The sequence below is a fragment of the Salmo salar genome, chromosome 09 (genome assembly GCF_965601325.2).
Source record: "Salmo salar chromosome 09, fSalSal1, whole genome shotgun sequence".
Classification (NCBI taxonomy): domain Eukaryota; kingdom Metazoa; phylum Chordata; class Actinopteri; order Salmoniformes; family Salmonidae; genus Salmo; species Salmo salar.
In genome coordinates, this window is record NC_138299.1 from 92032796 (window position 1) to 92056488 (window position 23693).

Genomic DNA, 23693 nt, shown 5'->3' on the forward strand with positions numbered 1-23693 from the left:
CCATGATGGATAGGGCATAGATAGACAGTCATTTGATATGGTGTTTTATGGTGTAGGGAATAAGGGGTGGTTTGACTAGAGCTTTGTTTGGGAGGAGGGATGGAGGGAGGCAGGAGAAGTACCTTGCAGAGGTAAGAGGTTAAAGTGCCCAGGAGAGAAAGTGTGTACGCATGTGTGTGTGTGTGTTCGTTCGTGCATGCGTGTCATCTACAGCAGAACGCCTGAGATCTGAGTGCATATTCTGTGTGTCGTCTTTGAGCAGGAGTTTGTGTTCCACAAGAAGCATTATCTACAGTACAGCGCCTGAGATTTAGGGAACATACACCGGCTACACTGCTACAGAGCAGAGCACAGCCCTGGGAGGGGCTCGGTCAGGTGCGGGAGCACAAGAAGATAGAGGTTATCATATAATGCTACCATGGGTCAGGAGGTACAGGGGTTGGGGCTGGACAGCAGGAGTACAAAGGTTAAGGAGAGAGAGAAGGATTAAGGTGGTAAGGTCAGATGGAGGGATAGTGTGTTAAGTGAGACTGGATCAGGGGTTTACACTCAGAGGTCAAAGGTTAGGTTAAGATGAGAGGGACTTTGCGTTAAGGGTTGGGAGGCAAAGGGTAAGGGTCAGAGCAGGTAAGGGTCAAAGGTAAATGTCAGAGGTTATGTGAGCATGTCCCACAAGCAGCAGCAGCAGAGAGCCGTCCAACAGGCAGTCAGACACGTGTCGCCTGAATCATCTCGTCTCCTCTCCTCCACCACGTACACTAGAGAGAGGAGAAAGAGAGGTAGACATTCATTTAAAGTTAAACCTTTACAACTGCCAGTAAAACATGTTTTATTGTCACATACACCGGATAAGTGCAGTAAAATGTGTTATTTTACAAGGTCAGCCATATAGTACTGCGCCCCTGGAGCAAATTATGGTTAATAGATCTGCTCAAGGGTACAGACAGATTTTTTTCACCTTGTCGGCTTGGGTATTCAGACCGACGACCTTTCAGTTACTGGCCCAACTCTAACCGCTAGGCTACCTGCCACAATTGCAATACACACGTGACGCACACGTTGGCCTAACAACCTACTCTTCTTGTTATCTTTGGTACATTTGCTGTTAGTCATTAATGTGCACACACACAACTTCTGAAGGCTGCCATCTTGAGTGAGGTAAGCTGTGTGTTACCTGAGTGACAAGGTACTGCCGCAGTACAAAGGGACTGTTCTCTAGCAACAGTTGCCAGGCAGTAAGTTACGCTGCCTTCATAACCAAGTGGGAAGGTAGTATTTACCAAGTACAACTGGAAAACATCTATTTGAATGGCCCTCCAACTGGTAATTACTAGTGTGAAACTCATCTATCATCCTGAGATCCCACTTCTTCCACCTGCTGACCTCTGAAATTACCTCGATAAACAGCATTTTTCGGCAGTTTAGTGCAACAAAAAATTATTCATAAAAAGCAATCTATTAATATGTTTTTAACACTATCATTTGTTTACAAGCATGATAGCTGTACTTTAGTTTATGGTTTAGGCAAATTGTTGGCCATTAGCCAATCAGTGTTTCTCAAGTTCAAAGCACATAAATGCGTCCAACTAGTATTTACGACTTCACAACTGGTAAATTCCCAACTCCCACTTGGTTATGAATGCAGCATTAACCTCCCATTGCCTGGTTTCTTAAAGGGGCAGTCCACTATTCACCACTGAGAGGGTCTTATACAGATAAACAAACAAAGGGCAGTCTGGAAAGTTCACTTCCTGCTTTAGACAACACCTTTAAACAATGCCCCTTTAATCATGGTATGACCAGGACAAAATAGTTAATTCAAGCAGAAAATGATCTGGCTATCATGTGATTAGCTTCAACATAGAAACCTTCCACTTTAAGAACACACACCAGGATACTGATATAAAAAGGACAATATAAAACAGCCTCGTTAGTCTTTTACTTTGGACGCTGATAGTGTTCTATCAAAACAAATTATTTTGATGTAGGGAAATTGACCTTTGAATAACCTAATACTTGCCAATCCTAATACTTGCCAATCCTAATAGCACAGGTAATGGAAACGTATTGAATGAAAGACGATTGTGTTAGAATTAGGGTTGCAAAGGGAGGGTGTATTACTGGAAACATTACAATTTTACCAGCAAACTACCAGAATTTTGGTATCTTTCAAAGATGTTATGTAATCACAAGACATCTATCTAGTGACCCTTTTGGGTACTTATCACAGGTGTCTGTAATTATCTCTGGCCCTCTGTGTGGGTTTACCACACGTAAAATATATTAAATCATTAAATATGATGATTTTAAAATAAATTGAATGACAAAAGCTGTAAAACATTACCCTAAATTTAAACAACGTGGCTCGATTCGGGCGTATGTAGCAAAATGTGAAATTGTGTTTTTCCACATCAAATAAATAGCTAGAAAATGGTATATCATACACTACAGTTGAGGAACATTGGGAAAGTAATTCTGCTTTGAAAGTTGATAAACTTGTAACCTCACTTTTGAGAAAATGGACCTTGAATATTTTGGTGCACCTACTGGAGAGCTCTTCTTTGTCTACACCCATTCAGCATCGTTCACACCTTCTTAAGCTTTATCCCCACCCAGCTCTTTAAGGATTCACATGTGAGGCCATGTACTAAACAACCAAAGATTTCAAGACTAAAGGCTGGTTTATACTAGGGGTGTGTTCGTAAATTCAATCTGGAGCGCCAAAGTTTGCTCAGAGTGCGCTCCGGGCATTCGTAAACTCAGAGCGTTTTGCTCTCGGAGCATTCAGAATGCACACTGGACGCTCTGGCCAAGGAGTAGGGTTGATCCGAGCGTTCTGACCTAACAACAACAGTCAAGCCCCCAAGCTAATGTTGGCTAGCTACTGCCAGACACAAATGAAGGAACAGCTCACTGACATTTTACTCGCCCTAGCGGAGCTGGTTAGGCTGTTTTTATGTTATCCAGAGTGTTTGTGACTGCAACTGTGCTGCTGGCAACAATTTAATCATGCTTTTTTTACTGACACCAGCCATATTCAACTGGTGTTAAGCGTTCGTAAATTCGTCAGTTATTCTGCGCTCTGGAATCGGAGTACATAGCCAGAGCGAATTCACCAGCTACGTCTAGCGACAGTTGTCACAGCGACATCATTAACATTCTATTGAAATTGTTATTGCATAGTGGAGTCTTTTGTTTAGACATGTAGCTATGAACCATAATGCCATCTCATAACATTACTACCCTGCATGAATCTAGCAATGCAAATGGCTCTGAGACACAAATAATATTACTACACAGACCATACACGTAACGTTAGCTAGCGAGCCAGCCAGGTAACTTTAGCTAACTAGATAACAGTACGCTTTAACTGAAATGAAAACGACTGACAAAATTAGAAACGTGTAATATCTGAAAATGTAGCTAGCTAGACTATGGACGCTTCTCCCACTCTGTCACGGTTGCCTTAGTTTGAAGATGTAAATCAGGAGACAGGTGTTTTACACAACAGCCTTCTGTGTGTTCTCTTTTCGACTCTGTCTGCATATTTGCAATCAAATGCCAAAATGTTCTCCATCTCCTTAGCTATCATACTCTAATTCCACCAGGTATTCCACTGATTTGAAAACCCGGTCCTCCAGAAAGTGGAGACCAACATGTTTGCAGTTCTACTACATGATATCTTTCAAAAAGTCTCGTTAGAAAGGATTACCTACACATACTGACCAACTCATGTTATAGACAGAAGCATGCTACATGGCAGACCAATCCAAAGTCATCTCTAGGCATTTCCAGCCCATCCATTATCTCAGCAAATCATGGCTAGCAGGAAGGTCCCTGACTTTTTCCTTAGCTAAAACTAGGCTCGTAATTTAACAATTGTATTCGTATTTACAGATGACATACACGTTTGTAATTAAGACACATGAAAGTTCACATGTTCCATAAGCCATTTCTGCCGAAAATAAGCATTTTGATTTTAAAAAATGGTTTATGTTTAAAACGCCTGGTTTCCTGAAATGAGTCGCAAATATTAACTATCAACTTAGTGAATACCATATGTGTTTAATATGAGGATTTCAGCATGAAATATCCTTTAACTTTTTACACACCTATTGATTTGACTATGTCAGTATGTCTTTGTCGTCAATGCTTTGGCGTCAAACTGGTGGCAGTGGGAAAAACAAATCAATTGAAAATAATGCCATTGTTGATTAGATGCTTTTTTCATTAATTAGTCAATTTTCTCTTTAACCATATGATCTATCTACCAGAAACTCATGGACAATATGGAAACAAAAATATATATATAAATAAAAGTCAAGGGGTCTGAATACTTTCTGAAGGCACTATGTGTGTGTGTGTGTGTGTGTGTGTGTGTATACACACACACACACACACACACACACACACACACACACACACACACACACACATACATACACACACAGTGCCTTCAGAAAGTATTCAGACCCCTTGACTTTTTCCACGTTACAGCCTTATTCTAAAATGGATTAAAAATAAGAATTCTAAGCAATCTACACGCCATACCCCACAATGACAAAGCAAAAACAGGTTTTTTGAAATTTTTGCAATGTATTAAAAGTAAAAAAAAAACAGAAATACCATATTTACATGAGTATTCAGACCCTTTGCTATGAGACTCAAAATTGAGGTCAGGTGCATCCTGTTTCCATTGATCATCCTTGAGATGTTTCTACAAATTGATTGGAGTCCACCTGTGGTAAAATCAATTGATTGGACATGATTTGGAAAGGCACACACCTGTCTATATAAGGACCCACAGTTGACAGTGCATGTCAGAGCAAAAACCAAGCATGAGGTCAAAGGAATTATCCGTAGAGCTCCGAGACAGGATTGTGTCAAAAAAAAATTCTGCAGTACTGAAGGTCCCCAAGAACACAGTGGCCTCCATCATTCTTAAATGGTAGAAGTTTGGAACCACCAAGACTCTTCCTAGAGTTGGCCGCCCAGCCAAACTGATCAATCGGGGGAGAAGGGGCTTGGTCAGGGAGGTGGTCACTCTGACAGAGCTCTAGAGTTTCTCTGGGGTGATGGGAGAATCTTCCAGAAGGACAACCATCTCTGCAGCACTCCACCAATCAGGACTATATGGTAGAGTGGCCAGACAGAAGCCAATCCTCAGTAAAAGGCACATGACAGCCTGCTTGGAGTTTGCCAAAAGGCACCTAAAGACTCTCAGACCATGAAACCAAGATGTAACTCTTTGGCCTGAATGCCAAGCATCACGCCTGGAGGAAACCTGGCACCATCATTACGGTGAAGCATGGTGGTGGCAGCATCATGCTGTAGGAATGTTTTTCAGCGGCAGGAACTGGGTGACTAGTCAGGATCAAAGGAAAGATGAATGGAGCAAAGTTCAGAAAGATCCTTGATGAAGTCCTGAGCGCTCTGGAGCAGGTTCTCAGACTGGGGTGAAAGTTCACCCCCCAACAGGACAACGACCCTAAGCACACAGCCAAGACAACGCAGGAGTGGCTTCGGGACAAGTCTCTGAATGTCCTTGAGTGGCCCAGCCAGAGCCCGGACTTGAACACAATCGAACAGCTCTGGAGAGACCTGAAAATAGCTGTGCAGAAACGCTCCCCATCCAACCTGACAGAGCTTGAGAGGATCTGCAGAGAAGAATGGGAGAAACTCCCCAAATACAGGTGTGCCAAGGTTGTAGTGTCATACCCAAGAAGACTCGATGCTGTCCAATGTGCTTCAACAAAGTACTGAGTAAAGGGTCTGAATTCTTATGTAAATGTGTTATTTCAGACTTGCAATAAATTAGCAAAAATGTATAAAAACCTGTTTTTGCTTTGTCATTATGGGGTATTGTGTGTAGATTGAGGGGAACAAAAATATTTAATACATTTTAGAATAAGGCTGTAAAGTAACAAAATGTGGAAAAAGTCAAGGGGTCTGAATACTTTCCGAAGGCACTATATGAATACATTTTTAAAAAACATATTCAAGTATAAATGACCAAATTGATGATAGATTGCCATAGATGTTCTGTTAATTACCTAAATTACTTAAGATTCTGGTAAATTACTGGTAGCTTTGTAGCCCTAGTCAGAAATGTCTGAACCACTGGTTCCCAGACGTTTCATAATGTACTGGATTCACCTAGTCAAGGCCCTGAAGTAACTCATCTGATTCACCTAGTCAAGGGCCTGAAGTAGCTCATCTGATTCACCTAGTCAAGGGCCTGAAGTAGCTCATCTGATTCACCTAGTCAAGGGCCTGAAGTAACTCATCTGATTCACCTAGTCAAGGGCCTGAAAGTTCAGCGTGGTGAAGAAGCACAGCAGCGCCTCTTCAACCTCAGGAGGCTGAAGAAATTCGGCTTGTCACCAAAAACACTCACAAACTTTTACAGATGCACAATCGAGAGCATCCTGTCGGGCTGTATCACCGCCTGGTACGGCAGCTGCTCCGCCCATAACCGGAAGGCTCTCCAGAGGGTAGTGAGGTCTGCACAACACATCACCGGGTGTAAACTACCTGCCCTCCAGGACACCTACACCACCCGATGTCACAGGAAGGCCAAAAAGATCATCAAGGACAACAACCAACCGAGCCACTGCCTGTTCACCCCGCTATCATCCAGAAGGCGAGGTCAGTCAAGTGCCTAATCCAGGCACTTGTCATCTCCCGTCTGGATTACTGCAACTCCCTGTTGGCGGGGCTCCCTGCCTGTGCCATTAAACCCCTACAACTCATCCAGAACGCCGCAGCCTGTCTGGTGTTCAACCTTCCCAAGTTCTCTCACGTCACCCCGCTCCTCCGCACACTCCACTGGCTTCCAGTTGAAGCTCGCATCTGCTACAAGACCATGGTGCTTGCCTACGGAGCTGTGAGGGGAACGGCACCTCCGTACCTTCAGGCTCTGATCAGGCCCTACACCCAAACAAGGGCACTGCGTTCATCCACCTCTGGCCTGCTGGCACCCCTACCTCTGCGGAAGCATAGTTCCCGCTCAGCCCAGTCAAAACTGTTCGCTGCTCTGGCACCCCAATGGTGGAACAAGCTCCCTCACGACGCCAGGACAGCGAAGTCAATCACCACCTTCTGTAGACACCTGAAACCCCACCTCTTTAAGGAATACCTGGGATAGGATATAGTAATCCTTCTAACCACTTACTATTGTAAGTGGTTGTTCCACTGGATATCATAAGGTGAATCCACCAATTCATTTGTAAGTCGCTCTGGATAAGAGCGTCTGCTAAATTACGTAAATGTAAATGTCAGTACAGGTGCATCAAAGCTGGGACCGAGAGACTGAAAAACAGCTTCTATCTCAAGGCCATCAGATTGTTAAACAGCCATCACTAACATTGAGTGGCTGCAGCCAACATACTGACTCAACAACAGCCACTTTAATAATGGAAAAATGTATGTAATCAATTTATCACTAGCCACTTTATATATATAATGTTTACTTACCCTACATTACTCATCTCATATGTATATACTGTACTCTATACCATCTACTGCATCTTTCCTACTTGATGTAATTAAATGTATCACTAGCCACTTTAAACAATGCCACTTTATTTAATGTATACATACCCTACATTACTCATCTCATATGTATATACTGTACTCTATACCATCTACTGCATCTTGCCATCTTGATGTAATTAAATGTATCACTAGCCACTTTAAACAATGTCACTTCATATAATGTTTTCATGCCCTACATTACTCATCTCATATGTATATACTGTACCCTTTACCATCTACTGCATCTTGCCTATGCCGTTCGGCCATCACTCATTTATATATTTTTATGTACATATTCGTATTCATTCCTTTACACTTGTGTGTATAAGGTAGTTGTTGTGAAATTGTTAGGTTATATTACTTGTTAGATATTACTGCATGGTCGGAACTAGAAGCACAAGCATTTCGCTACACTTGCATTAACACCTGCTAACCATGTGTATGTGACAAATACATTTCATTTGAAGTAGCTCATCTGATTCACCTAGTCAAGGGCCTGAAGTAGCTCATCTGATTCATCTAGTCAAGGGCCTGAAGTACCTCATCTGATTCATCTAGTCAAGGTCCTGAAGTAGCTCATCTGATTCACCTAGTCAAGGGCCTGAAGTAACTCATCTGATTCATCTAGTCAAGGGCCTGAAGTAGCTCATCTGATTCATCTAGTCAAGGGCCTGAAGTAACTCGTATGATTCATCTAGTCAAGGGCCTGAAGTAGCTCATCTGATTCATCTAGTCAAGGGCCTGAAGTAGCTCATCTGATTCATCTAGTCAAGGGCCTGAAGTAGCTCATCTGATTCATCTAGTCAAGGGCCTGAAGTAGCTCATCTGATTCACCTAGTCAAGGGCCTGAAGTAGCTCATCTGATTCACCTAGTCAAGGGCCTGAAGTAGCTCATCTGATTCACCTAGTCAAGGGCCTGAAGTAGCTCATCTAGTCAAGGGCCTGATGATTAGTTGACAAGTTGAATCAGGTGTGCTAGCTCGAGAAAATATCAAATACCTGGAACAGCTGCGGGTCACAGAGGAGAGGTTTGAGAACCACTGGTATAAACAACATTGTTCCCAAAGCACATCCAGTCTCTTTGCATACCAGGTAGTCAAGGCAAACAATATCGTATCCTACCCTCTACACCCCTCCCATTCTCCCTCTCCTCTTCCTCCCCTCACCTTCTCGTGCTTATCTTCCTCCCCGCCCTTCCTCACCCCTCTTCTCCCCTTTCTTCTCTTCCTCCCCTCCTCTCATTCTCCCTCTTCCTCCCCTCTCTCTCACCTGTGTTTTTGGGTGCCTCTCCATACATGGGTCCTGGGGGTGGTCCTCCCTGCCATCCAAACTGGGGCTGTCCTGGGTACGCCCCCTGGTAGGGGCCTGCTTGTCCCTGGCCAGGGTAGGGTCCAGGAGGGCCTCCGGGGCCAGCAGGGTAGTTGGGGTAGGCCGGGTTTTGAGGAGGGAATCCACCAGGCTGCTCCATGTTGACGGGGTAGCCCTGGGGAGGGTATCCCTGCTGAGGATAGCCCTGCGCAGGGTAACTGGGTGCCGTGGGGCCTGGGCCCTGGTACGGAGGAGGCTGCTCAAAATTCATCTGCTAGACAACAGAGACACCTGGAGAAAGAGAGGGGAAAGGAGGGGGAGAGCTAATTTGAATGTAACTGAACTGAGAAAGAACGAGGAAGGACCATTTATGAAAGTAAATGGAAAAGAAAGGAGCGAGATTGGAGGAGGAGGGACAAACAAAAGTATTGTTGCAGTTTCACAGCCCTGCAAAATCAACACAGGACGGAGATAAGAGTCCCATTAGTCAGTGGTTGTCATGGCCAGGAGTCCCTAGAAGTCCCATTAGCCAGTGGTTGTCATGGCACAGAGGCCTTAGGAGTCCCATTAGCCAGCGGTTGGCCAGGAGTCCATAGTTAAAGACATTCTGAAAAGAGGCCCTTGATGATTTAACTGTTGTCATGACAACACACGTTTCTAGAACATAAAGGTTTCCCCCCTAGAGAGCTATGAACTAGGTCAGGGGTGGTCAACCCTACTGCTGGACAGCTACAGGCAGTGCAGGCTTTCGTTACAGAAGGTCTGGAGCAAAGCTCTCCAGTAGTAGAGGTTGAGTACATGTCCAGGTTAATAACCTTAGTATCACTGGTGTATCACCGGTTTCCCTGTGTAAGTCATACGCATGGCCAGGGGCGCAACTTTCACTGGGGACGGGGGGACGGGGCATGCCGCCCCCACCTCACATTCTGAAAATGTTTTTTGTCCCTCCAAGTTTTATTATTGGAATGTGATACAAAACGAGGCAATGGTGTGCTTTAGGACCATGCGGACGCCTCCGACCGGTCGGGTAGGCTGTTTGGAGTGTTTATCTAATTGGATAAAAAAAATGTATAATAATAATAATAATGGCCCCCCAACTTCTAAAACCAAAGTTGCGCCCCTGCGCATGGCCACATCCTTCTAGTTGTATTTCTAGAAACACAAAGCTCTGTTCACAGCTAGTACAAACAGAGCCGTCATACCAGAGAAATCTGCTAGCTAGCGGTTTTAACCCTTCTATGAGGAAGTATTTACACACACATGATCTTCCAACTGATACATTTGCTAACACCCTAAAAGAAGTAGTAAAGTGCAAAGAGACTAGTATTGCATATCTTTCTCATGGAATCATACAAAGCCTGAGTGCATCGTGACTCACACCCCTGAACCTGAAATGGAGTGGCCTAGCCTCTCTGCCCTCTACCCAGCTAACAATACACACACAGAGTAAGGAGAGACTAAAACACAGTAAACAGAGTAAATAATACACGCTGTAAAACAATGAAGTGGCTACTGGCTGTGACTACTAGCTGTGTGTGAGCGAGCGGACTCAAGAAATAAAGTCTATGTAACAAGGTAGATGTACATGTAAAACATTCTGCTGGTTTAGATTCTAGGCCTAGAAGACCATTAAGCCCTACGTTGGGTCTGTTTAGTAGTGAAACACTGCCTCTCCCCCATCAGAGGTGAATGCCACAGCACAACAAACTGCAGGACAGAAAGGAAACGGACCAGTGCTGTCTCTCCATCCCTCGCTGGGCTATTTTCACACACACACAGTGTTTACTGTAAATACCTGAAGCCGAGTGTCCGTCAGTCCCTCCCTCTCACACTCTGGAGAACATCACCTGACCAGATCATCTCTGGGTCATTTCATGTTTTCACGTGTATCTGACTTATTGGCGTTCAAGCAGGTAGAAATCCATCCGGTATGACGTAGCACCGTGATAAAGTCAGGTAGCATCACTAAAACTACAGCTGAACTGTAGGTAGATGTATTGTATTATATACCTGACTATTCCCCATTTGAGCTCATTAGCTAACACAACACAGACACGCATATACATTACCGTTCAAAAAGTTTGGGGTCACTTAGAAATGTCAACAGTGAAGAGGCGACTCTGGGATGCTGGCCTTCTAGGCATAGTTCCTCTGTCCAGTGTCTGTGTTCTTTAGCCCATCTGTTATTTTTATTGGCCAGTCTGAGATATGGCCTTTTCTTTGCAACTCTGCCTAGAAGGCCAGCATCCCGGAGTCACCTCTTCACTGTTGAGGTTGAGACTGGTGTTTTGCGGGTACTATTTAATGAAGCTGCCAGTTGAGGACTTGTGAGGCGTCTATTTCTCAAAGTAGACACTAATGTACTTGTCCTCTTGCTCAGTTGTGCACCGGGGCCTCTCACTCCTCTTTCTATTCTGGTTAGAGCCAGTTTGAGCTGTTCTGTGAAGGGAGTAGTACACAGCCTTGTACGAGATCTTCAGTTTCTTGGCAATTTCTCGCATGGAATAGCCTTCATTTCTCAAAACAAGAATAGACTATTGAGTTTCAGAAGAAAGTTCTTTGTTTCTGGCCATTTTGAGCCTATAATCAAACCCACAAATGCTGATGCTCCAGATACTCAACTAGTCTAAAGAAGGCCAGTTTTTTTGCATCTTTAATCAGCATAACAGTTTTCAGCTGTGCTTACATAATATCAAAAGGGTTTTCTAATGATCAATTAGCCTTTTAAAATAATAAACTTGGATTAGCTAACACAACGTACCATTGGAACACAGGAGTGATGGTTGCTGATAAATGGGCCTCTGTACGCCTATGTAGATATTCCATAAAAATCAGCCGTTTCCAGCTACAATAGTCATTTACAAAATTAACAATGCCTACACTGTATTTCTGATCAATTTGATGTTATTTTAATGGACAGAAAATTAGCTTTTCTTTCAAAAACAAGGACATTTCAAGTGACCCCAAACTTTTGAACGGTAGTGTATACTCACAGAAACTAGCATCTAAAACAACACCACATGACCCCTCTAACCTCCTTCTCCCTGATCCGTATTATAGTCATCAGGCAAAACGGACCTCACCTGTTCCTGGCTGTACCGGTCACCTGGCAAACCCTGCACCACACTGACTCATTTGCCCCAGTGAAAAGCTTGAGTTTGCCTCTCTTATCTCTCCATTTAACCCACCCTTTACATAAATATAATTGAATGACTTGGTAGTGGTACAAACAGCTAGGTCTTCAGTTGTACAGTGTTAGGTTCTAAATGAACCAAGTAAAACTCACGGACGATTAGTAAAGCTCAAACCAAGTTCATTCACCCAAAGGATTGAACAGCTGAACAGACAAAAAAATTGTTTCAACTATATTGAAAACATTTCCAAATACCCCAGTATACCGCCCAAGCCTACCATACAGTTCTATAGAGAGTGATCTCAGTATAAAACTGAAATCTGAAAAACAAAGACCCAACTGTGGGAGAGAGACTCCTGACTGTACAACTGAAGACCCTTTTTCAATATCGTTGAATCTATTTCTTGGAAGTTTTTCAACACATTTTAATATTCGTAGCTACTTAAGTAAATACCTGCAGTCAACTTGTACAATACATTAAGAGATAAAGCAGATCACCTTAATTTCACCTGTCACATTATGAAGATCACCCAGAACAGTTGAGCCAGTCATGTGTTTGTTTGTAAATAGCCCAACAGGATTAAGCGGGAGCAGGTGCGTCCAGCTGTGTGTTAACAGGAGTCACGTTTTCTATTGTAAGTCAGCAGGTTTTTTTTGCTTCAATAGATTGATCAGGGACGTAAAGAAGAGTATTGAGGCCAAGTCAAACGGGAAAAGAAATAAACCGCAACGGGTGGTGGTACTTGGATTTTAAAAGTTGCACGATCCTACTTTAAAAAGTGGCAATATTTCGAGAATAAAGTCAAAATTTGTAGAATAAAGTTTACATTTTTTGAATTAGGTCACAGGTATATTTCAAGATTAAAGTATGGGATAACTGCATGTCTCCCTGTCCCTTTCTGTGTGCTCGCCACCGCTGAAATGCCTGAGTTAGAAGACTGGTGAAACTATACTTTAGAATTGCCTTTATAAGAAGGAAATCCTTGCTGTTTTAGCACATAATAACCACATTATTATAATCAATAGGACCTGGAAGAGGTTGTGCCACAGATTATTTTCAGAAGGAGAAACCATGTTTACATATATTGGTAGAGACCGGCGGGTTGTTTGTGTATGCAGGTGTGTGTATGCATTCAAGTTGTGCCTATGCAAGCGTGTGTGTGTGTATTCAGGTTGCATGTATACAGGTGTGTGTGTGGGTGGTTAAAAGTAGGGGCAAAACCAGCAAATGGCCATTAATCTAATACACTCATTCAAACAGGCGTCACTGTGCACTAATGCTTATCAATTTAACAATCTATTAACTAATTCAAACAGGCGTCACTACTCACTCACGCTTATCAATCTAATAACTCGCACACACCAAGTTTCCCCTGGCAATTTCAGACTATAGGCAAACACTAACGGCCATGGTGCTTTATGAGCAAACAAACAACGTTCTTGTCACTGAAAAACCTGTGTTTCAGACATAAGGGAGTGGATGGCGGCAAATGTTCTACTTTTAACCTCTTGACGGTCGCCTAGGATAGGGGGCGCCACAGCGCATTTTGAAAAAAAAGTGTGCCCATTTTAAACGGCCTACTACTCAAACTCAGAAGCTAGGATATGCATATAATTAATACTTGTGGATAGAAAACACCCTAAAGTTTCTAAAACTGTTTGAATGGTGTCTGTGAGTATAACAGAACTCATATGGCAGTCAAAACCCCGAGACAGATCGAAACAGGAAGTGGAATTCTGAATTGCGAACTCAAATTCATCACGTTGCCTATTAATCACACCGTGAGCTATGGTTCATTGAGCACTTCCTATTGCTTCCACTAGATGTCCCCAGTCTTTACAAAGTGATTTGAGTCTCCTACTGTGAAAACTGACAGAATGACACGCTGTGGAACGCGGTCACACGGAGAGGGCCATCACCATTATGACGCCGGCGCCCCTGGTTACCCTCCCCTTTCGAAAGGTTTTGAAACACAATGCAATCGTCCCCCTCGAATCTTATTGGAGCTCTCGTTGAAAAAGGCCCTACAGATTTATGTTATACAACGTTTGACATGTTTGAACGAACCTAAATAAGAAAAAAATGCATTTTGTTGAAAGAGTAGCCCCGCGCACGTCGGAACTTTTGGTGAAGCCTTCAGAATGCGCTAACAAGAACAAGCTATTGGGACGTAAAGGATTAACTTTTTCGAACGAAAATACATTTGTTGTGGACCTGGGATTCCTGGAAGTGCCTAAGGATGAAGATAATCAAAGGTAAGGGATTATTGACAATAGTATACAAGACTAGATGTGATATGCGATTGTTCCAAGATGGCTAGCCTATTGCAATTGCTAGCCTATTGTTCTGAGTATCGCATCCCCTTTTATCGCAAAGTGTGATTACCCAGTAAAGTTATTTTTAAATCTGGCATTACAGGTGCTTTCAAGAGATATTCATCTATAAATCTTAGAATGACAATATTACATTTTAAAAATGTTTTCGAATAGTAATTTAGTAAATTGTAGCTCTGTTTCATCGGATGCATTTGAGGGAAAATAGTTAGTCAACGTTACGCACCGATGTAAAATGCTGTTTTTATATATAAATATGAACTTTATCGAACAAAAGAATGCATGTATTGTGTAACATGATGTCCTAGGAGTGTCATCTGATGAAGTTTGTAAAAGGTTAGTGCTGCATTTAGCTGTTTTTTGGTTATTTGTGATGCATGTGGTTGGTCGGAAAATGGCTATGTGGCTACTTTTACGATATACTCCTCTAACATAATCTAATGTTTTGCTTTTGCTGTAAAGCCTATTTGAAATCGGACAACGTGGTTCGATTCAGGAGAGGTGTATCTATAAAACGATATAATTTGAAAAAAAAAGTGAAAAAAAAAATTATAACATTTTGTTATGCTAATGGCGATATGATTTTTCGCTGGATGTCCGTTCCGAGGCCGCACAGGGGTTAAACTCGGACAAAACAGAGATGCTAGTTCTAGGTCCCAAGAAACAAAGAGATCTTCTGTTGGATCTGACAAATAATCTTGATGGTTGTACAGTCGTCTCAAATAAAACTGTGAAGGACCTTGGTGTTACTCTGGAACCTGAGCTCTCTTTTGACGAACATTTCAAGACTTTCAAGGACAGCTTTTTTCCATCTACGTAACATTGCAAAATCAGAAACTTTATGTCCAAAAATGATGCAGAAAAATGTATCCATGCTTTTGTCACTTCTAGATTAGACTACTGCAATGCTCTACTTTCCCGCTACCCAGATAAAGCACTACATAAAACTTCAATTAGGGCTAAACACGGCTGCTAGAATCTTGACTAAAACCAAAAAATGTGATCATATTACTCCAGTGCTAGCCTCTCTACACTGGCTTCCTGTTAAGGCTAGGGCTGATTTCAAAGTTTTATTGCTAACCTACAAAGCATTACATGGGCTTGCGCCTACCCATCTTGCCGATTTGGTCGTGCCGTACATACCTACACGTACGCTACGGTCACAAGACGCAGGCCTCCTTATTGTTCCTAGAATTTCTAAGCAAACAGCTGGAGGCTGGGCTTTCTCCTATAGAGCTCCATTTTTATGGAATGGTCTGCCTATCCATGTGAGAGACGCAGACTCGGTCTCAGCCTTTAAGTCTTTATTGAAGACTCATCTCTTCAGTAGGTCCTATGATTGAGTGTAGTTTGGCCCAGGAGTGTGAAGGTGAACGGAAAGGCACTGGAGCAACGAACCGCCCTTGCTGTCTCTGCCTGGCCGTTTCCACTCTCTCCACTGGGATTCTCTGCCTCAAACCCTATTACAGGGGCTGAGTCACTGGCTTACTGGTGCTCTTCCATGCCGTCCCTAGGAGGGGTGCGCCACTTGAGTGGGTTGAGTCACTGATGTGATCTTCCTGTCCGGGTTGGCGCCCCCCCACGGGTTCGTGCCGTGGGAGAGATCTTCGTGGACTATACTCGGTCTCAGGATAGTAAGTTGGTGATTGAAGATATCCCTCTAGTGATGTGGGGGCTGTGCTTTGGCAAAGTGTGTGGGGTTATATCCTGCCTGTTTGGCCCTGTCCGGGGGTATTGTCGGACAGGCCACAGTGTCTCCTGACCCCTCCTGTCTCAGCCTCCAGTATTTATGCTGCAATAGTTTATGTGTTGGGGGACTAGGGTCAGTGTGTTATATCTGGAGTATTTCTCCTGTCTTATCCGGTGTCCTGTGTGAATTTAAGTATGTACGTTCTCTTGCTCACTCCCCCTCTCCCTCCAGGACTCATTGCTGTCCCCAGTTCACCTGGTTGTGCTGCAGCTCCAGTTTCAACTGTTCTGCCTGCGGCTATGGAACACTGACCTGTTCACCGGATGTGCTACCTGTCCCAGACCTGCTGTTTTCAACTCTCTAGAGACAACAGGAGCGGTAGAGATACTGTGAATGATCGGCTATGAAAAGCCAACTAACGTTTACTCCTGAGGTGCTAACCTGTTGCACCCTCTACAACCACTGTGATTATTATTATTTGACCCTGCTGGTCATCTATGAACATTTGAACATCTTGGCCATGTTCTGTTATAATTTCCACCCGGCACAGCCAGAAGAGGACTGGCCACCCCTCATAGCCTGGTTCTTCTCTAGGTTTCTTCCTAGGTTCCTGCCTTTCTAGGGAGTTCTTCCTACCCACCGTGCTTCTACACCGGCTGGGTTTCTGTACAGCACTTTGTGACATCAGCGGATGTAAGAAGGGCTTTATAAATACATTTGATTGATTGACTAAATGAGAAGAGACCCGGAGTTGAGTCCCTGTCAGTCACTGAATGAGAAGAGACCCGGGGTTGAGTCCCTGTCAGGCTGCCCTGTGAATTTGCTACAACATTCTGCTGAGTTGCCTAGGCGAAATCGGTGCATAATGGCAACTATTAATGATTTTACCCATGGTGCTTTACTAAGAGTAGTATTTCCCCCTTATGGCCTCCTAACGACTACAGGCTAGCAGGCTATGTGAGCACACTAAATAAAACAAATGAACGTGGGATCCTGGGGACCGGGGGCTGTGTGTCCCATGTCAAGCTGTTGTCCCATGTCACTGATCTGCGTTGGATCTGATCGTCACAGGTCTCAGGTATGTGTAATTTTAACTGACTTGTCCGGAATGGCCTGTGCATTTCCGAACGTCACTGCTGCAGTAGAGAGAGAATAATTTATAGTGCTGCTGCTGCTGCTCTTGCTTTGGAGAGGAGCGTAGGACGTGTAGCTTGCTGCTGGCCAATCACAAGTCATCAAAGTGGCAATAGGCTACAGACATAGAGCCTTGCTCCTTGTGTTGCAAGAGTTAGGAGATATCTAATCAATGGAAGAAGGAATTAAAATGATGGTATTAAAAGTTAAAAGGAGAAGGATAGGCTACAATGCCCAAGAGCCAACAGGTAGGCTACTACTTAATATTCTGAATGGAGTTGTTGTTATTTGTAACTGTAGGATGTGAAAGCACATGCATTGCAGCCTCAATTAGCCTAGCTAGCTAACATTAGCTAGCTTGACTAGCTTCTCGCTCCGGTTTGATGCCGTCAAGACAGGTACAACATAATGATATTTGATGACAAATAACTTCGCTATGGCAGTTATTAGTCTACTATAGCGTGAGTCGGCCTGGTGCCTCTCCCTCCCTCCTCCCTCCCTATGTCACTCGCTCACAGTACGATCCCTCCCCCGCTTGCTAGAGTGGCACCTCTCTCCCTTCTCTCACGCTTTATCAGCTGCGGTTAATAAAGTAGTTTAAAAAAATAATTTTCTGCTGCTTCCCTCACTGGGATCGGATCGGGTCTGGATCCGACCAGGTTTATTCACAACGTATCTAGTGGTCCTCGTGTCCGTTCGGAACGGGTCTCTATATTTAAAAAATGTTTTATGCATATCGGGACTGGGCTCGAAAGCCCCAGGTCCATTTCAGATCGGGTCCAACTTTTTGGACCCATGAAGACCTCTATTACATCGGCTATAAATAAATAATCACTGATTTAACATGACTTGGTTGGTAGCCTAGCATAATATCTCCTTTCACTATCCATCTATCGCCGATGTCTTCAAGGATGGGAGGAACGAAGGACGCATAGGTTATCCCAAAACAGGGGCATCATCTCAGTTATGACGTTAATTTAGGCTACCGCTGGTTGACCTTATAGCGGCTAGTGGCTAGACCTGTTAGGTTAGATTAATGGACCGTAAAATGACGGTTTCAGACGGGGCTTTAGCCAAACCCCTGTCCCATGGCTATGTAAGGTAAATGACAGGGGTTTGGGGGCAGCCCCTGAACCCGACAGGGAAGCGATATTCTTCTCCACACAATCCATAGCTTACATTCACAAGATACAACACATAGGCCTATGAGGTTACTGCACTGGAATTGTACATAAAACACCATGCCATCACACACACAGAGTTAACCTTTCATTTTGACATGTAGGCTGCTGGCCTCGCTGTTCTCTCTAAAATACTATGCAAGGTGTTGGCATACGCAGGGGATTAACTAATAACTGCCCCCCTCCCCCACAACACACATCTCTACCTATGTATGTAGCCACATGTACTTGGAGGAAATACCTCATCCAGTCTGTGTGATTCAGAAAGGGACAGGGAGACATGCAGTTATCCCATACTTTAATCTTGAAATATACCTGTGACTTAATTTTTTTTAAATTGACTTTATGCTCAAAATATTGCCTCTTTTTTAAAGTACTATCCATGCAAAAAAATATATCCAAGTACCACCACCCATGGCTTTTTAGTTTTTGTTCATCACTTGGCCCTAATACTCTTCCAGAAGATTCTCAAGGTAGGCTACAATAGAATGATTTTTGTTCAAAATGTGTGGTTAAGAACAAAAACACAATTACATTATATATGCAGTGCTGTTCTTTGTTTCTATTCAACAAATTAGGCCTACACACAGGGGCGTCATGCACCCCAAAAATCTGAGGGGGCACAAAGTACATGAGAATGGCTGGTAGGTGCTCCGGAGGGGGTTATGCCCAGTCTCGAAATGGTAGAATTTTGAATTTTTCAAACACTTGAAACAGCCTTTTCCTGTAATCTAGAGCCATAGTCATTATACTTAGTTCTATGTAAAAAAAAATAAAAAAAAATAAAGATATTCAGAAAAATAAACATCTCAACATACCTCTTGAGCTCTCTGTAAGAATACTCTGAATATCTAAACATACCTCTTGAGCTCTCTGTAAGAATACTCTGAATATCTAAACATACCTCTTGAGCCCGCTGTAAGAATACTCTGAATATCTAAACATACCTCTTGAGCTCTCTGTAAGAATACTCTGAATATCTAAACATACCTCTTGAGCTCTCTGTAAGAATACTCTGAATATCTAAACATACCTCTTGAGCTCTCTGTAAGAATACTCTGAATATCTAAACATACCTCTTGAGCCCGCTGTAAGAATACTCTGAATATCTAAACATACCTCTTGAGTTCTCTGTAAAAAATACTCTTCTGTAGGGACGTCTAGTTTTCCTTCACAGAAAATAATGCAACACGTTCAGCAGAAAACAGCTTCATTTTCATCAGATGACAACAGAAGTGCAACTCTATTTGGCTGGCAGACACAAGTAAATGAGCTTACAATGAAGAAAGCCATGTATTCTTTGCAAAAACGATACATGGCCATCATATTTATAATGTTTATCACAGAAAGAATGTAGCTAGCTACATTTCCTAATGTTTTGTTTAAAGTTCATCTTGCAATATACCAGAGGAAAGGAGGCTGGTTACGCAGAGAAAGTACCAGAGAAAATAAGCTACACATCAGTCGGAGCACTGTCTGCTGACAGAATGTCAGTTCCTGAATTCTCATCCGAGTGGAGAAGTGGAACTGAAGCACAAAATGAGTCTGATGCCAAGCAGTAATTACAATAAGAAGCATTTTACATGCGTTTACAAAACACAGCAACATATTTCTTATGCGTTAATCTTTTTTTCCCTGCATTAATGAGACCCTTAAGTTTAACTTGCTAGTTAATCTAAGTAAGTGCCTGAATTAATATGGTGACGGGCATCATATTGTGTTAACTTTCAGCCGTGTTGACGAAGTCAAAGCTCTTTAGATTAGTTATTTGTACAGCTGCCACCATCTTGATTTCCTTGCATTTTTTCTCCTCTCCCCTCATCTCCGAGCAGAGTACAGGCCCGTTGCCCTAGCGACTACACACAGACAGTGTGTAGCCTACACATGCTGCTCCAGAACCAGTACTGTTATTCCTTCAGACAAGCATGCATCAAAACTTTGTTCATTTGCACAATATCTCTCATTCACATTCGCTTGTAAATGTCCAAATGCACCAAAAATGACATTTAGTAGCTCCTACCTATACATGTAAACTCAGCAAAAAAAGAAACGTAATCTCACTGTCAACTGCGTTTATTTTCAGCAAACTTAACATGTGTAAATATTTGTATGAACATAAGATTCAACAACTGAGACATAAACTGAACAGGTTCCACAGACATGTGACTAACAGAAATTGAATAATGTGTCCCTGAACAAAGGGGGGGTCAAAATCAAAAGGAACAGTTAGTATCTGGTGTGGCCACCAGCTGCATTAAGTACTGCAGTGCATCTGCTCCTCATGGACTGCACCAGATTTGCCAGTTCTTGCTGTGAGATGTTACCCCACTCTTCCACCAAGGCACCTGCCAGTTCCCAGACATTTCTGGGGGGAATGTCCCTAGCCCTCACACTCCGATCCAACAGATCTCAGATGTGCTCAATGGGACTGAGATCCGGGCTCTTCGCTGGTCATGGCAGAACACTGACATTCCTGTCTGGCAGGAAATCACGCACAGAACGAGCAGTATGGCTGGTGGCATTGTCATGCTGGAGGGTCATGTCAGGATGAGCCTGCAGGAAGGGTACCACATGAGGGAGGAGGATGTCTTCCCAGTAACGCACAGCGTTGAGATTGCCTGCAATGACAACAAGCTCAGTCCAATGATGCTGTGACACAACATGACGGACCCTCCACCTCCAAATCGATCCCGGTCCAGAGTACAGACCTAGGTGTAATGCTCATTCCTTCAACGATAAACGCAAATCCGACCATCACCCCTGGTGAGACAAAACCGCAACTCGTCAGTGAAGAGCACTTTTTGCCAGTCCTGTCTGGTCCAGCAATGGTGAATTTGTGCTCATAGGCGACATTGTTGCTGGTGATGTCTGGTGAGGACCTGCCTTACAACAGGCCTACAAGCCCTCAGTCCAGCCTCTCTCAGCCTATTGCGGACAGTCTGAGCACTGTGGAGGGATTGTGCGTTCCTGGTGTAACTCGGGCAGTTGTTGTTGCCATCCTGTACCTGTCGCGCAGGTGTGATGTTCGGATGTACCGATCCTGTGCAGGTGTTGTTACACGTGGTCTGCCACTGTGAGGACGATCAGCTGTCCATCCTGTCTCCCTGTAGCGCTGTCTTAGGCGTCTCACAGTACAAACATTGCAATTTATTGCCCTGGCCACATCTGCAGTCCTCATGCCTCCTTGCAGCCTGCCGAAGGCACGTTCACACAGATGAGCAGGGACCCTGGACATCTTTCTTTGGTGTTTTTCAGAGTCAGTAGAAAGGCCTCTTTAGTGTCCTAAGTTTTCATAACTGTGACCTTAATTGCCTACCGTCTGCAAGCTGTTAGTGTCTTAACGACCGTTCCACAGGTGCATGTTCATTAACTGTTTATGGTTCATTGAACAAGCATGGGAAACAGTGTTTAAACCCTTTACAATGAAGATCTGTGAAGTTATTTTGATTTTTACAAATTATCTTTGAAAGACAGGGTCCTGAAAAAGGGACGTTTCTTTTTTTGCTGAGTTTATAACTTTATGAGTTAGACTGCCTGTTTTTGCAATTTGTATATATTTTTTTGTGCTCATTAGCATATGTAGTTAGCAGCCTCCATTGAAATGCGCTATTACTTATACAAATTTTATTAGCATTCTGATAGACGCCCAATGGGATTTTTTTGCGTCTTTTAGCACCCCCTTGTGTACTAAACCGGTAATACCACCTATCTTGGTATGACCAAAGGGCGGTATGATGACATACTGGACACCGCCCAACCCTAACGTATAGTTCGAGGATTACACTGAGAGTGAGTGTATGGTTCCAGTATATGGTGAGAGAATGGAACATACTTCTCTAACACAATAAGATCCCATTCCTAAATGAGTAACTGTCCAGGGTTATAATAGTGACCTAGGCCTATTAGAACCACAGCCAGCTGGGCCATAGATCACACTCATCAAGAGATGACTGTTGGAATGGAAAGAACTGGGATGATATTTCAACATTGTGCGATTGATAGTCTAAAACACGCTCTCAATTAGGTTTATTTTTCCTGCCACGTCCTTCATAGGCTAAATTTATAAGGGGGGCTTTGCTGTGTAATAGTCTATTATCAGGCGTCTCTGCAGTGTTGTTGGAGGGTCTCATGTTAGCCTACAGTGTTGTTGCATTGATGACATATTAATGGTACAAAACACTTTACTTGCATCTTCGGCTTTATCAACAACTAACTGCTTGATACCATTTTTTTCTACAGCGTCGTATATAGGCCTATTGTTGATTTTCTATGATTGCTTAATATTTTGAAAGTGGCCTAAAAAAATAAAATTAAAATAAAAAGAAGTCATTGTATCACGAATTCTATCATAACTAATGATATGTCCAACACGACTTTCTCCCTTTCATTCAATAGCGGCAATTTATGTAAAAAAGTATTGTTGGATACAATGGTTCCGGAGAAACAGACCACTGCGTGCTCGCTACAACAAGAATCATACAATACCTGCACAGGGCCACAGCCCAAGAACAACGATGTCGAGTTGCAATTGTCCAACAGTCCGCAACTTCGAGTTAGGCAATATTCACAGACATATGGAGCTCAATATAATATTATCACCTACCTTAAGAGAAATGATATCCCTTATCAATAGACAGTCCAGCTCCTCTTCAAAAAAAAACCTCCTCGGCGTGATCTATATTGCTAATTTCTTGTCTTTTTTTTTACCGCACTGAACGACCACCTCGTCTTAAAACTCAGTGCGTATCTCTCGGTTGTGTGGGAGCCGTGACGTCATCCCGATGGTGGTGCGAGGGGTTTGCATAGGGAAAACACGTTGTTTTCACGGACCAATCAGGGCGAAGAGCGGTGAGACGGGATTCAGTGGTGACCACTGATCATCTGACTTGCTTGGTCATTCATTATACATCACAGAAAGATGTTACGAAATACACAGAAATAGGACACTGAATGTGTCTTATAAATTGAGCAAGCTATACTTATCCTTATCTAGCTTCTTAGATTAGATTGATTAATATTTATATATTTGTAACTGTATAAAAATTACAATTTAACTAATACAGAGTCTACTTTACTTGCTTATAAAAGTCAACACAACAAACACAGACGTGAAATTGTGTTTATATTTATACAGCATAAATAGACTGATGATAAAACTAGTGCTTTTTAGGCTACCACGTCATAGGTCCTGACATGGCCCCTCACACACATAATACTGTATCCACTAATCACATGATTTCATGATTTTGTGAATAGGTTTGATATAATGAACAACAGAGTAGCCTTATTCCCTAGTGTGGGCTACAGAACAGTTCCATGACAGATGCAACGTCTTCTTTCCACCAGCAGAGGTCAGTCTTCACTCACTTACTCTCCT

The 23693-nt window shown here is 43.0% G+C and overlaps 1 protein-coding gene across 1 annotated transcript; it reads right to left on the reverse strand.

The window, feature by feature from the left end:
• Positions 1-239: 239 nt before the first annotated feature.
• Positions 240-23119, reverse strand: LOC106612131 (cysteine-rich transmembrane module-containing protein 1). Its single transcript, XM_014213020.3, has 3 exons — positions 22920-23119; positions 8806-9135; positions 240-758 (listed from the first exon to the last, which is right to left on the reverse strand). The coding sequence occupies exons 2-3, from the start codon at positions 9113-9115 to the stop codon at positions 655-657; spliced, it is 414 nt and encodes a 137-aa protein (XP_014068495.1). The 5' UTR covers positions 9116-9135; positions 22920-23119; the 3' UTR covers positions 240-654.
• Between the last annotated feature and the right edge of the window lie 574 nt (positions 23120-23693).

Bases quoted from the DNA above. Each gene is read 5' to 3' on its own strand.
- LOC106612131 (XM_014213020.3), bottom strand. From the start codon at position 9,115: ATGAATTTTGAGCAGCCTCCTCCGTACCAGGGCCCAGGCCCCACGGCA. The intron at 759-8,805 runs GTGAGAGAGAGG...TCCTCTCTCTAG, and splicing joins AGAGGCACCCAAAAACACAG to TGTACGTGGTGGAGGAGAGG.